The following is a 15,182-nucleotide window of genomic DNA, read 5'->3' on the forward strand; positions in this document are numbered from 1 at the left end:
GAATGGACAACAGAAGAATTGTCAGAATTGCACGGGATAAGTCACCGGTTGGCCGCAGAAGCACGAGGCGCCAACGAAAACGATGGTGCGACAATTTAACAGTGCAATAGGCAGAAAAACGTCGTTACGAAACAGGCAATTTGCCTAAACTAAAGAATGAAAAAGAAGAAGAATATTTAATATACATAGGTGGACTAAATAAAAAGAAGAAATCTGTAAACTTAAGCTTCAATTACTTAAAGGAAAACAAATTTTAAAAAGATATTAATACGCTGTTTTAAAGCTTTTTAAATGCCCTACAACCTTATGCTAAACATAAGTATTTAATATACATTAGTTTTCTAAAAAAAAAAAGAAGCTGTACAAATAAACTTTAATTTCTCAAAGACTATCTAATTTTAAAATGTTTTAAAATAGCAACTTTGAAGCACTTTTAATGCCGAACAACATGATGTTAAGCAAAAGTATTTAAAATACATAGGGTGTTTAAGAAAAAAGAAGTAATTTGTAAACAAAAACTTTAATAACTCGAAAACTAAAAATTCTGAAATGAAATAACATGGTCATTTAAAAGCTCTTTTAATGCTCTATAACCTGATTTAAAACTAAAGTATTTAAAATATATAGGGTTTTAAAAAAAAAGAAGGATCCTGTACACAAAAACTTCAATTACACGAAAACTAACAAATCTAAAATGTTATAATAACGTCATTTTAAAGCTCTTTTAATGCTCTACAACCTGATTTAAAATTTGGGTATTTAAAATAAATACGGTTTGTAAAAAACAAGAAGGAATCTGTACACAAAAACTTCAATTACTCGAAAACTAACAAATTTTAAAATAATTTAATGCAGACATTTTAAAGTTGTCATTTTAAAGCAGTAATTTTATAGGTCTTTTAATGCCATAAAACTTGGTACAAAACATAGTAATTTAATATAAATAGGGTGTTTAAATAAAAGAAGGATGCTGAACACATAAACTTTGATGTCTCAAAGACTGACTAATTTCAAAATGTTTTAAAATAGCTACTTTAAAGCTCTTTTAATGACCAACAACATTATTTTAAGCAAAAGAATTTAAAAGACATAGTTTGTCTAAAAAAAAAGAAGTAATCTGTACACTTAAGCTTTAATTACTTAAAAGCAAACAAATTTTAAAAAGATTTTAATAAGTTATATTAAAGCTCTTTAAATGCCCTAAAACTTGATGCTAATTATAAGTTTTTAATATACATAGGTTTTCTAAAAAAAAAGAATAAAGCTATACACAAAAACTTTAATTACTCAAAAACTAAAAAAATCTAAAATTTTATAACATTGTTATTTTAAAGCTCTTTTAATGCTTCCAAACCTGATTTTAAACTTAAGTATTTAAAATATTTAGGGTTTTTTAAAAAAAAGAAGAAATCTGTACACAAAAAATTCCATAACTCGAAAACTAACAAATTATAAATTAATTTAAAGCAATGTTGTTAAAGTAGTCATTTTAAAGCAGTAATTTAAAAGCTTTTTTAATGACCAAAAACTTGATGCTAAACATTATTATTTATTATACATAGGGTATTTAAAAAAAAGTAGGAAGCTGTAAACATAAACTTTAATTTCTCAAAATTAACTAATTTTAATATGTTTTAAAATTGCCATTTTAAAGCTCTTTAAATGCCCAACGACATGGTGCTATAAATATATATTTAAAATACATAGGGTGTCTAAAGAAAAAAGAATAACTTTTTACACAAAAACGTTATTAACTCGAAAACTAACAAATTCTAAAATGTTATAACATGGTCATTCTAAAGCGCTTTCAATGCTTTACAATCTGATTTAAAATTTAAGTATTTAATTTATATAGGGTATTTATATATATAAAAAAAATAAGGAATCTGTACAGAAAAACTTCAGTTACTCGAAACTAACAAATTTTAAAATATTTTAACACAGTCATTATAAAGTTTTCATTTTAAAGCAGTAATTTTAAAGCTCTTTTAATGCCCTAAAACTTGATGCTAAACATATTTATTTAATATACATAGGGTGTTAATGAAAAAAGAAGGAAGCTTTAAACATAAACTTTAATTTTTTAAAGACTGACTAATTTTATAATGTTTTAAAATATCCATTTTAAAGCTCTTTTAATGCCCAACAACATGATGTTAAGCAGAAGTATGTAAATTACATAGGGTGTTCAAAAAAAAAGAAGAACTTTTTACACAAAAACGTTATTAACTCGAAAACTAACAAATTCTAAAATGTTATAACATGGTCATTCTAAAGCTCTTCTAATGCTGTACAATCTGATTTAAAACTTAAGTATTTAATTTATATAGGGTATTTATAAAATAAAGAAGGAATCTGTACACAAAAACTTCAATTACTCGAAACTAACAAATTTTAAAATAAATTAACGCAGTCATTTTAAAGTTGTCATTTTAAAGCAGTAATTTTAAAGCTCTTTTAATGCCCTAAAACTTGATGCTAAACATAATTATTTAATATACATGTTGGGTTTTTGAATTGTAAGAAGTATAGATATGAATGTGTGAATGGTATGAGTGTAGAGTGATTGAAAGAAATGAAAGAATGCATCCGGTCGAGACAAAGGAAGAGCGTTAGATAGGAATGTTAGTTTAGGTTTAAGGTTACATCATCTGGACTTGTCGCCTTTGTATCGCTACATCGAAGTCTCCCGGACGTTCTCGAAAATGTGAAATAGCGGAAAAGCCTTTGCGCGTGGCTTGGAATTATCGGGAAGTTTCCAGGGAGATGACGAGAAACAACAGGAGATGATGGAGGGGATGTTGGATATAAGTGGGCGACGGGAAGGACGGTGCGTTGCGTTTTTCTGAGAGTTGAATAATATTTGAGGAGTGATAAGTGTAACGGGAGGTACGAAAGACAACGGGGAACGGCGAAGGATTACGATAGGCGACGACGAGTCGGATTCGGGTGTTCCTTGCGGTTGATTTCGGGACGTGGGGGGTTACACTTATTATTAGATTATTAGATTATTAGATTATAGATACTTACCATTTTATTTTATTTTTACAAACATTATACCTTGTTATTTATTTTTAATAAATACTACTTTACTATTATCATTATAAATATATATCTCACCTTTATTCATAATTCTTACATTTTTGGGGGCTCGTCTGGGATAGAATCGAAGTAACGAGCTTGTTAGTATCTATAAGTCTAAAGCAGTTAAAGTGAGTAAGTTCATCATGGAGTCGGGAAGGTCATCTCAAGAAGATCTGGCAAATGCGACAATTGTGGCGGCTGAACCAGATATTAGTGAAATGAGGTATCTGGACTTGAGAGCCAAATTGAAGGAGATGGGCTTACGGTCGACAGGTAAAAAGAAGGAACTTGCGGAACGCCTGCGGGCTGCTAGGGAAAAGAAGCTGCGGCAAAACGATGATGATGATGATGATGATTCCGAAGAGGAAGAAGCGGAAAGCAGTGAGGATGAAATTTCTACGAAGGCAATGCAGATGTTAACTTTTAAAGATGTGGAAGAGTCGCTCTAAACATTTAGTGGCGACGATACGCTTAGTGTTAAGCGTTGGATGAGAGACTTCGAAGATATGGCAGAAGTATGCCAATGGGACAGTACTCGGAAAATTATATATTGTAGACGGCTATTGCGAGGATCGGCGAGATCGTTCGTGCGATATGAGAAATGTGGTAAGTCGTGGAAACAGCTTAAGAAGGCATTGTTGAACGAATTTGCGGAAGTGACAAGTGCATATAAGGTCCACGAGTTACTTAGGAAACGAACGAAGAAGGCTGGAGAATCCTATCAAGAATACATCTACACTATGTGCGAAATTGCTGCTCAAGGAGGACTGGACAAGACAAGTACAATACAGTACATTGTGAATGGTATAGAAGATGAGCCATCTAATAAAATGATCTTATACGGGGCAACGACGATTAGCGAGCTGAAACAGAAGTTTACGTTCTATGAGGCAATGAAAGAAGAGCTGCGGAAAAAATCGAAGACGCCGAAGGTGCATAAGAGCAAGGAAACGGAGGAACTACCACGTAGATCATCTACGAGGACCGGCGGTGGATGCTGTTACAATTGTGGAGAGTCGGGTCATCGGAGACGAGAGTGTCCATTTAGGACCAAGAGCGTGAAATGCTATCAGTGCGATGAATTCGGCCATGTATCAAAAGATTGTCAGAAGAACATCAAGCCTCAGGAGACGCCGAAGCAAGTGTGTAGTGTGAGTAAAGAAGCCGAAGAAAAGTGTGTTAAAGAAGTGCAATTAGGAGACAGTAGTGTTACAGCGTTGATAGATACAGGTAGCGATCTTAGTCTAATTACGGCGAACCAATATTGTAAGATCGGCGCACCCGAATTGGGTAAGGAAATTTTGCGATTTCGGGGCGTGGGTTCTGACTTAATTAGTACGTATGGCGAAATAGAAGCGACGGTCACTATTGATAAGATGGTGTATCCGATTAGGTTGCATGTAGTTTCTGATACTTTATTGGGTTACGATTTGCTTATCGGTAACGATTTTTTGAGAAAGGTAAGCGTAGTAATTGGCGCGGGTAAAGTCTCCATCCGCGATACGAAGGAAAGTCCGGTAACGAACGATGATGTACACGAAATTTTGAAAATGGATGTAATTAACGAGCGTAATGAAATGGATCTATCTCATGTTGCAAACGAAAGGCATAAGGGAAAAATAGAAACTTTAATAACGAATTATCGACCAGAGGAAGTCCGCGAAACGGGTTTGGAAAAGAATATTGTTTTAAAAGACGAAGAACCGGTGTACACGTGTCCGAGAGGGCTATCACCAAAAGAAAAGGACGAGGTAGATACTAATCGCAGGGGCGTACTAAGTTTTTTCGGACCAACGAGGTATTTTCGAAAGTTTGTGCCACGGTATTCGGTTATTGCGAGACCGTTGTCTGCTCTGCTGAGAAAAGAAATAGAATTTAAGTTCGGGCGCGAAGAGGAAGAATAATTCAAGAAAATTAAAGAGATATTGTGTAGTAAACCGGTACTGCGACTATACAGGGTAAACGCCGAAACAGGGCTTTATACGGATGCGTCTGGTAGGGGATACGGGGCGATCTTAATGCGGCGTGACAATACCGACGATATGTTTCACCCGATATATTGTGCGAGTGGAAAGACCACTCCGGCCGAAGAAAAATATCCTAGTTATAAGTTGGAGGTACTTGCGATTATTAAGTCATTGCGAAAATTTAAAATGTATCTATTAGGAATAGATTTTAAGATAGTTATAGATTATCGTGCGTTCACACCCACCATGCGAAAGGGGGATTATTGTTTCGAGGGAATACGTAATATCGCGGGGAAAGTGCTGCGGAATTTTGATAAATGGAAAGCTTGGTTGGATAAGATTGACCGTGGGGCTATCCCCACCACTAGGAAGATTCTTGGTTGTTACTTTGTTGTCGAGCAATGGATTCGGAAAGATGTAAAAATTTTTGATGGTGGTGGTACGATTAGTGGCATATCTGAGGACAGATATATTCTGTCAGAACGGCCGAGTGTGGGGTTTTTGAATTGTAAGAAGTATAGATATTAATGTGTGAATGGTATGAGTGTAGAGTGATTGAAAGAAATGAAAGAATGCATCCGGTCGAGACAATAGGCCAGTCAACGCGGGCCAAAAACTGACCTTTTTAGCTGGCAGCTTCAAAATTTGACCTAAGGGTAAGTTGACGACGCTGAATCGAATAGTGCTAATTATAATAAAATCAGCAACCGGCATCTTGGGGAAAAAGGGTAAAAAAGGGTCAAATATAGCCTTATCTTAGAATCTAGGCATTTAATCGAAAAAAGTTTCAAACAAAAGTTGTAGAGAATTAAAATATACATAAAAAATGTTCTATTAGTTATCTTCGTATTTTCAAAAATAAGCGAATAAAATTGGATTGAAGATGGGAAAAAAATTGTAAGAGTGGGAGAAAGCAAGCTTATCCCTCCGTCGCGTTTTACACGCGAGCGAGCTAGTATGCGTGCGAGCGTCCGTGTGCACTAATACACAAACGAAGGATCTTCGGCAATCTTCGGGACTCTCGGTCTTGAATGAAAGTGCGAGTGAGAGAACAAACCAATATTTCTCTCTTTTTATTTATCATGCGATAACAACGAGTATTATTGTCCTTGGCCATCGATTGTTGAGCGTTCTGATATTTCTCTTTTTATATTTTTTCTTTCGGTAGCAAGAATTTTACGTCTTGGCCATCGAGCGTCGAGCGTTTTGTATACGAGTGCGAGTGAGAAAGAAAACCGATATTTCTCTCTTTCTATTTTTTCACTCGGTAGCCAGAATTTTACGTCTTGGCCATCGAGCGTCGAGCGTTTTGTATATCTATATATATCGGCGTATAAGCGCGGCATTTTTAAATCGAATCTTGATGCTTATGGCACGCCGTTTCTTTATTTATTGTCAAAAATAATGAACCTTGAGTAAAAAAAAAATAATTCATTTTAGCAGAAACTATTATTATTTAGTGGAGAGTAAAAATAATGAATTAATTTTGTGTCTCGCCATAAAATTAATTAGAATAATTAATTGATATAAATTCTTTGCCTCACAAAAATTTATTTGTATATCAAATTGAATACGTATTCTCTTTAAGACGAAATTTAAAATTTAAATATTTTTCCTATTAAATTATGTATTTTATAAAATTTTAAATTACTGACTTTTTGTCTCGTAAAAATTTATTAGTTTATCAAATTAAATACATATTTGAAAAAGAAGAATTTTATAACCACACATAAAATTAATTCAAGATACATATATATGAAAGGATATTCTAAAAACGTGGAATTTATTTTTTGTCTATACATAATTTTAATTCATTTTTATTATGTTATAAGAAAACAGTAATGCATTCTGATTCATCTTCGAAGTCTTAAGAATTGTACGAAAAATATTGAGCAATTATCAATTGGTGCGTTAGCGTAAGTAGTAAAGTCTTCGCTTCTCGCGCTGGTTTATTACCGTTCGATTCTTCGCGGGGGAGTTATTTTTTTTTATTAAATTAAAAAATTTATTATCTGATCTTTGTCTTCTACGTCGAAATAACCGTTTTTAAACTTTTGAAACCACTCACGACACGTTCTCTCACTCAAAGTAGTCTCACCATATGCTTCTACGAGCAATCGATGCGCCTCAGCAGCAGATTTCTTTATATTAAAGAAGTAAACTAATATTTCCCGCAAAGAACGCTTATTTTGCTCAAATTTGGACATATTCAACTAAAAAAAATTATATTTTACCAATATGAAATCAATAATATTAATAGGTTATGTTGTTCTTAAACGTCTAAACTAATTTTTAAGCAGGATATCATCTGCGAAAGTTAACGGAAACTCCGCGCCGCGCAATCTACATTAAATCGGCGAAAACTTATTTTTAAACCTAATAATATACATAGGTTGTCTAAAAAAAAGGACGGAAGCTATATACAAAAACTTTAATTACTCAAAAACTAACAAATTTTAAAATTTTACAATATGGTAATTTTAAAGCTTTTTTAATGCTCCTAAACCTGATTTAAAACTTCTTCTTCTTCTTCTTTATTCTTTAGTTTAGGCAAGTTGCCTGTTTCGTAACGACGTTTTTCTGCCTATTGCACTGTTTAATTGTCGCACCATCGTTTTCGTTGGCGCCCCGTGCTTGTGCGGCCAACCGGTGACTTATCCCGTGCATGTCTAACGATCTATATCTTCACTTTTCTCTCGATCCAGTAGTGTTTTCCCAGCTATTCTGCGAAGAACTCTCATTTCGGTTGTCTCTAGTAACTGTTTCGTTTTTGCTGTGTCTGGTCGAGTTTCTGCGGTATGTGACATAATAGGTCTTACCATTGCCTTGTAGATTCTTGCTTTGGTCTCTATATCCATGCTTTTGTTTCGCCATATTGTGTTATTCAAACAACCCGCTATTCTGGATGCCTTCATTGTCTGTTCTCTTACCTCTGCTTCAACATCACCATACACTGAGATTTCTAATCCAAGGTACATAAATCTCATTTCCTGCTGAATAACCTTCCTTTCAATTTCCAGTTTGCACCTTAACGGTGTCTTTGACGTTGTCATGCATTTAGTTTTCTGGGCCGATATCTTCATATTGAATGATTTGGCTATGCAGTTAAATCGGTGTAATAGACGTTGTAGATCATCCTCATTTTCGGCCACTAAGACAGCGTCATATGCGTAGCATAGGATGGTTATTTCTTCACTGCCCATTTTATATCCTTTTAGTAGTCTTACATTTCTTATTATTTCGTCCATAATGATGTTAAAAAGTAGGGGACTTAGGGAATCCCCTTGTCGGATACCACGACCTGCATCAATCGGTTCAGTCAAGGCACCATTTATCTTTGCTTGGATCTTATTGTTTCTATAAATGTTCTCTATGGTCTTGAAAAGATTATTCGGAATTTGTCGATTATAAAGGAGGTGTATAACATCCTTTAACTGCACACGGTCGATTATCTGTCTTATGATGAAAACCGCGTCTGTGCACGATCTGCCTGATCTGAATTTCTGTTGTTCGTCTTCTTGATTCGTTAAGCTGTCAATTTTATTCGTTATAACCTTTGTTGTTAGTTTCCATGAAGTGTTTAAAAGATTTATTCCCTTGTAATTTGTAGGTAGTTTTTTGTCTCCTTTTTTAAACATAACTATAGTTGTGCTAGTTCGCCATTCATCAGGTATTTTGTGTTGGCATAGTATTTTTTGGATTAGGAATGTTAACTGTTGTGTGAGACGTTGGCCACCATATTTTAGTAATTCGTTTGGAATGCCATCTTGCCCTGAGCTCTTCCTATTCTTTAGTTTTCAAATAGCTGTTTCTACATCACTAGACTCAATTTGTATGTCGTTTTTAGTTACTATTTCTGGCGTATTTAGTTCCGCTTGAGGTTCTTCTGATTTATAAAGTTCTGTTAAGTAGTTAATCCTGGCTTCTCTTGTGATCTGATTTGTTTCGATCATTTCGTTGGCCTCCTTTCTTTGATTTCTAATAAATCGCCATTTTTGTTTTTGGAGTCCATAGAAGTCACTCTCCATTCTCTTCGAAAAAATCTCCCAATGATTTTGTTTTGTTTGCCTTAATAATGTCGCTGTTTGATCCTGGATTCGTCTATACATTTCGTATGATTCAGGTGTTCGTAATGTCCTATAGTTAAGGTATCCTATTTTCTTTTTTTTGCATATTTTCTTAATCTCTGGGCGGAACCAAGGAGTTACGATCATTCTAGCCCGGTTATTTACAGTTCGTGTTCCCAGGGCTTCATGTGCAGCTTCTAAAATGTTAGTTTTTAGTTTCTTCCAAGCTGTGTTTATATTATCCTCTTCTTTTATTGGGTTTATTTCGATTTTATCCTTCAACCTGTTCTCATATAGTTGTTTAGTTGGTAAGTTCCATAGTGACTCGATTTTTATTTTCGGTTCTTGGGTTGCTCGGGCAAGGTTGCTTTGGGGTTTAAACTTCATTCTTACTTTTGCTAGTAGCAGGCTATGATCGCTTCCTACATTCGTGGAATTTAACGTCCTGATATCTAGTATTTGGTGTGTTTGGACGTATCTATTGGTAACAATATAATTAATTGTGGACCTGAAGCCTCTGGAGTTGCTGTATGTGAGTTTGTATTGCTCTTTCTGGTTATAGAATGTGTTGTGAATCCTGAACTCGTTAAATGTGAACAATTGTGTCATAAGTTCCCCATTATCATTTAACACATTTTCGTTGAACCTTTGTTTAATTCCAGGTATTATTTCATTTCCGATGCGGGCGTTTAAATCTCCAAGGATTATTATTTTGTTGTTATTTGGTAATAATCCGACTATATTTTGTAGCTGGTCGTAGAAGGCTTCTCTTTCTTCTTTTGGTTTGTTATCTTCTGGTGCAGAAATTGACACTATATTTAATTTTTGGTCTTCTGTTTTCATTTTCACCACTAATATTCGTGAAGATATGTAATCAGATTCGTGTATGTTGTTTTTATATTTCTTAGATACTGCGATAGCTACCCCTTCTTTTTCCCTGATTTGTTTTTCTACACCACTATAGATCACTAAGTAGTCGTCGTATTGCATTTGACCTTTGCCTTTCTTTTTGGTTTTTTGTAAGGCGCATATATCAATTTTATAATCTTTCAATTCTTTTAGGGTTTTTTGGTCTTTATTATTAAATGACTTGATGTTCCAGGTAGCCAGACGCATTAGGTGTTCTTTTTTCCAGTTCTTCGTCCTTTTTCTTGCTTGGTTCGTCATCTGTGAATCCGTCCTATTCCGAGGCAATACTTCGTTTCTGTGAGCAAACTTTTATTATTTACGTTGGGTAGGGAGCTAGCCTGATCCAACTACCTTCCTCCTTTTCCCGGGCTTAGGACCGGCAACATGATCGCTGATCTCGATCATGCAGGCGGAATGTATATTAAATATATATATTTATATACCATGTTTTTGGGCATTTAAAAAGCTTTAAAATGGAAATTTTAAAAAATTTTATAATTAGTTTGTCTTTGAGAAATTAATTTTTATGTGTACTGCATCCTTCTTTTTTTTTTAAACACTCTATGTATATTATAAATTATGTATGTATATTAAAAAATTATGTTTAGCATCAAGTTTTTGGTGATGAAAAGAGCTTTTAAATTACTGCTTTAAAATGACAACTTTAAAATGTCTGCATTAAATTATTTTAAAATTTGTTAGTTCGAGTAATCGAAGTTTTTGTGTACAGAATCCTTCTTTTTTTATAAAAACCGTATATATTTTAAATACTTAAGTTTTAAATCAGGTTGTAGAGCATTAAGGGGTTATACGCAGTTTCGAGGCTCGAAAAAGTCGTATTTTCATGAATTTTTTATAGAAACAGTTTTTATTTCTCAAACAAAAGTGATGGTAATTTAAATAGGGAAAATTTTGAGAATACAATAGCACGTTGGTTATGTAAAAATATTAATCTGCACCGCTCCTGTAGATGATTTCCTGAACGTCTTCTAAAAAAAGACGTTTGTCGGAGAACTTCATTTTGGCGGTTTGGATTATTGAAATATAAAATATGGTGGATTCTTTTAAAAGATGGATTAATGCATGTATTAAAACCAAGGAATAATAAAAATTTTTATTTTGATAAAATGGCGTCTATTTTAAAAAAAATTGTTTGTTTTTGACTAAAATTTTCGCTCTAAATTGTTACAAAAAAATTATAAAAAAATTTTTAAAAATTATTCCTTATACTTAATGTCTGAGGAGTATATCTAAGAAGATTGTGTAAAAATTCGAAACCGATCGGCTAAGCCGTTTTTGAAAAATCGAGATCACCGATTTTGAAAATACCGTTTTTAGAAAAAAGCGTTTAAAGTTTCAAAGAGACGTTTACACATAGTTAAAAATTTTTGTTTGCAGCTTACATGAAGTGAAGAATATTTGTCGGATCGATTTGAAATTTTCAGAGAATATACTTAAATATATGTATATTCCGAAAATGAAATAAGAAAAAAATCGATTTTTTGAAAATTCTAACTGCGTATAACCCCTTAAAGGCAAACAAATTATAAAAAGATATTAATAGGCTGTTTTAAAGCTCTTTAAATGCCCAACAACCTTATGCTAAACTTAAGTATTTATAACTTATAGGTTTTCTAAAAAAAAAAAAAGAAAGAGGCTATACACATAAACTTTAATTTCTCAGAGATTGAGTTATTTCAAAATGTTTTAAAATAGCCATTTTTAAACTCATTTAATGCCCAACAACATGATGTTAAGCAAAAGTATTGAAAATACATCGAGTGTCTAAAAAAAAGAAGTACTTTGTACACAAAACCTTTAATAACTCGAAAACTAACAAATTATAAAATGTTATAACATGGTCATTTAAAAGCTCTTCTAATGTTTTACAATTTGATTTAAAACCTAAATATTAAAAATATATACGGTTTTAAAAAAACAAGAAGGAATCTGTACACATAAACTTCAATTACTCGAAAAATAACAAATTTTAAAATAATTTAATGCAGACATTTTAAAGTTGTCATTTTAAAGCAGTAATTTTAAAGCTCTTATAATGCCCTACAACTTGATGATAACATAATTATTTAATATACATACGGTGTTTAGAAAAAAAGAAGGAATCTGTACACATAAACTTTAATTTCTCAAAGACTAACTAATTTTAAAATGTTTTAAAATTGCCATTTTAAAGCTCTTTATATGCCCAACAACATGGTGTTAAACATATATATTTAATATAAATAGGTGGTCTAAATAAAAAGAAGTAATCTGTAAACTTAAGCTTTAATTACTTAAAGGCAAACAAATTTTAAAAGATATTAATAAGCTATTTTAAAGCTCTTTAAATGCCCAACAACCTTATGCTAAACATAAGTATTTAATATACATTGGTTTTCTAAAAAAAAAAAAGTAGCTGTACACATAAACTTTAATTTCTCAAAGAATAACTAATTTTAAAATGTTTTAAAATAGCCATTTTAAAGCACTTTTAATGCCTAATAACATGATGTTAAGCAAAAGTATTTAAAATACATAGAGTGTCTAAAAAAAAGAAGAACTTTGTACAAAAAAACTTTATTAACTCGAAAACTAACAAATTCTAAAATGTTATAATATGGTCATTTCAAAGCTCTTTTAAGGGGTTATACGCAGTAAGAATTTTCAAAAAATCGATTTTTTTCTTATTTCATTTTCTGAATGTACATATATTTAAGTATATTCTCTGAAAATTTCAAATCGATCCGATAAATATTCTTCACTTCAGGTAAGCTGCAAACAAAAATTTTTATTTATGAGTAAACGTCTCTTTGAAACTTTAAACGCTTTATTCTAAAAACGGTATTTTCAAAGTCGGTGATCTCGATTTTTCAAAAACGGCTTAGTTGATCGGTTTCGAATTTTTACACAATCTTCTTAGATATATTCCTCAGATATTAAGTATAAGGAATAATTTTTAAAAATTTTTTTACAATTTTTTTGTAACAATTTAGAGCGAAAATTTTAGTCAAAAACAAACAATTTTTTTTAAAATAGACGCCATTTTATCAAAATAAAAATTTTTATTATTCCTTGGTTTTAATACATGCATTAATCCATCTTTTAAAAGAATCCACCATATTTTTTATTTCAATAATCCAATCCGCCAAAATGAAGTTCTCCGACAAACGTCTTTTTTTAGAAGACGTTCAGGAAATCATCTACAGGAGCGGTGCAGATTAATATTTTTACATAACCAACGTGCTATTGTATTCTCAAAATTTTCCCTATTTAAATTACCATCACTTTTGTTTGAGAAATAAAAACTGTTTCTATAAAAAATTCATGAAAATACGACTTTTTCGAGCCTCGAAACTGCGTATAACCCCTTAATGCTCTACAACCTGATTTAAAACTTAAGTATTTAAAATATATACGGTTTTTATAAAAAAAGAAGGATTCTGTACACAAAAACTTCGATTACTCGAACTAACAAATTTTAAAATAATTTAACGCAGTCATTTTAAATTTGTCATTTTAAAGCAGTAATTTAAAAGCACTATTAATGACCAAAAACTTGATGCTAAAGATAATTATTAAATATACATAGGGTGTTTAAAAAAAAAGAAGGAAGCTTTACAGATAAACTTTAATTTCTCGAAGACAAACTAATTTTAAAATGTTTTAAAATTGCCATTTTAAAGCGCTTTATATGCTTAAAAACCTGGTGCAAAACATATATATTTAATATACATAGGTTGTCTAAATAAAAAGAAGTAATCTGTACACTTAAGCTTTATTTACTTAAAATCAAACAAATTTTGAAAAGATATTAATAAGCTATTTTAAAGCTCTTTAAATGCCCAACAACTTTATGCTTAAAGGAGGTTGCCAACTCGGTAATCATCGCGTCACTTCGCAACCCGTGAGATGTAATAATTACGAGATCGCACCTATGACTCTCTCGACGTGGCGAGACCTCTTTAAATCTTTTTGTTTTTTTTTCTCTTCCTCTTTCTTCGTCAGAAAAATAAAAGTAGAAAAAGAAAAGAAAGTAAATAAAATAGAAATAATAAAAGAGAAGGAAAATGAAATAAACTCGAAGGTGGATCGCATTTGCGGATCCTAAGTTTCAATGTAAACAAGAAAAAAAAACAAAGAAATGTTTTTAGTTGGTGCAAAATTAATTGCAGTTTTTAAGTAATCGAATTTAAATATTTATATGATTTTAAACGTTGGATAATTGTTGAATGATAAACACCGCATTTTTTCCAAAAACTTTTTTGAATTGTCTTCACAACAATAACTTTTATTTCAATCATTATTGTTAACAATTAAAAGATTTCCTGATATTCAAAGCTTTCGTTTTCATTACAAAATTTTTCGAACTAATATTAAATCGAATGTTTATATCTTTTGTTCGAAAGTATGTTTTATATTTCAAGCAGTTTCTACTTACAATTAGCGTTCAAATTTAATCACTTACGATAAAATCATATGAATCGTTCTTTTTTCTCGTAATTATATTAAAAGAATATAATTACAATAATATACAATGAATACAATAATATAAAAAAAATCAATATCCTCAACTTCACTCTTTGCAATGAGGTGTACTATCAAGTCTAGTATAACAGTTAATGTCGGATTTTTTAGGTTATGTTGTTTAAATTATCACAGAACAACTTCACAAACGCTTGAAACAAAAACGACATTAATTATTACTAAACCTAATACATAACCTATACATAACCTAATACATTATTAAATAAAAGCAACTAAACAAATTTTGTGTCAAATAAAAAATAATAAAAACCATAACGATGTTTGTATCAATCTTATGATACAAAATCTTTAATGAAATATAATAATTAATTAAATTTCTCTAATTTAATATTAAAAATGTAACTGATCGAATTTCTTGACATCCCTATAAATCCCAAACGTACTAGTTTTACCAGTAAAATACTGCCTTTCGTCCATTAATCTTGGTTACTTTTGAAATGTAACCATTACAGATTAGAAAACATTATAAAACAAAAAAGAAAAAATTATCCTGATCATATAGTTAAAAAAAATATTATAGTAAAACTATTTTAAGTACGTTAGATTCAACTAAACACGAGTAACAAAAAAATGAATTCATCACAATTGGTATAATAGTTATAGTTCGTTG

At 31.6% G+C, this 15,182-nt stretch overlaps 1 protein-coding gene across 1 annotated transcript; it reads left to right on the forward strand.

Annotated features, from left to right (window-relative positions):
• Positions 1-3,590: 3,590 nt before the first annotated feature.
• Positions 3,591-4,988, forward strand: LOC122516142. Its single transcript, XM_043633715.1, has one exon. The coding sequence runs from the start codon at positions 3,591-3,593 to the stop codon at positions 4,986-4,988; it is 1,398 nt and encodes a 465-aa protein (XP_043489650.1).
• Positions 4,989-15,182: the final 10,194 nt, after the last annotated feature.

The sequence above is a fragment of the Polistes fuscatus genome, unplaced genomic scaffold, assembly GCF_010416935.1.
Source record: "Polistes fuscatus isolate 324 unplaced genomic scaffold, CU_Pfus_HIC Scaffold2, whole genome shotgun sequence".
In the NCBI taxonomy this organism is placed as follows: Eukaryota; Metazoa; Arthropoda; class Insecta; order Hymenoptera; family Vespidae; genus Polistes; species Polistes fuscatus.

Coding starts and splice junctions, on each gene's coding strand:
- LOC122516142 (XM_043633715.1), top strand. CDS start 3,591: ATGGCAGAAGTATGCCAATGGGACAGTACTCGGAAAATTATATATTGT.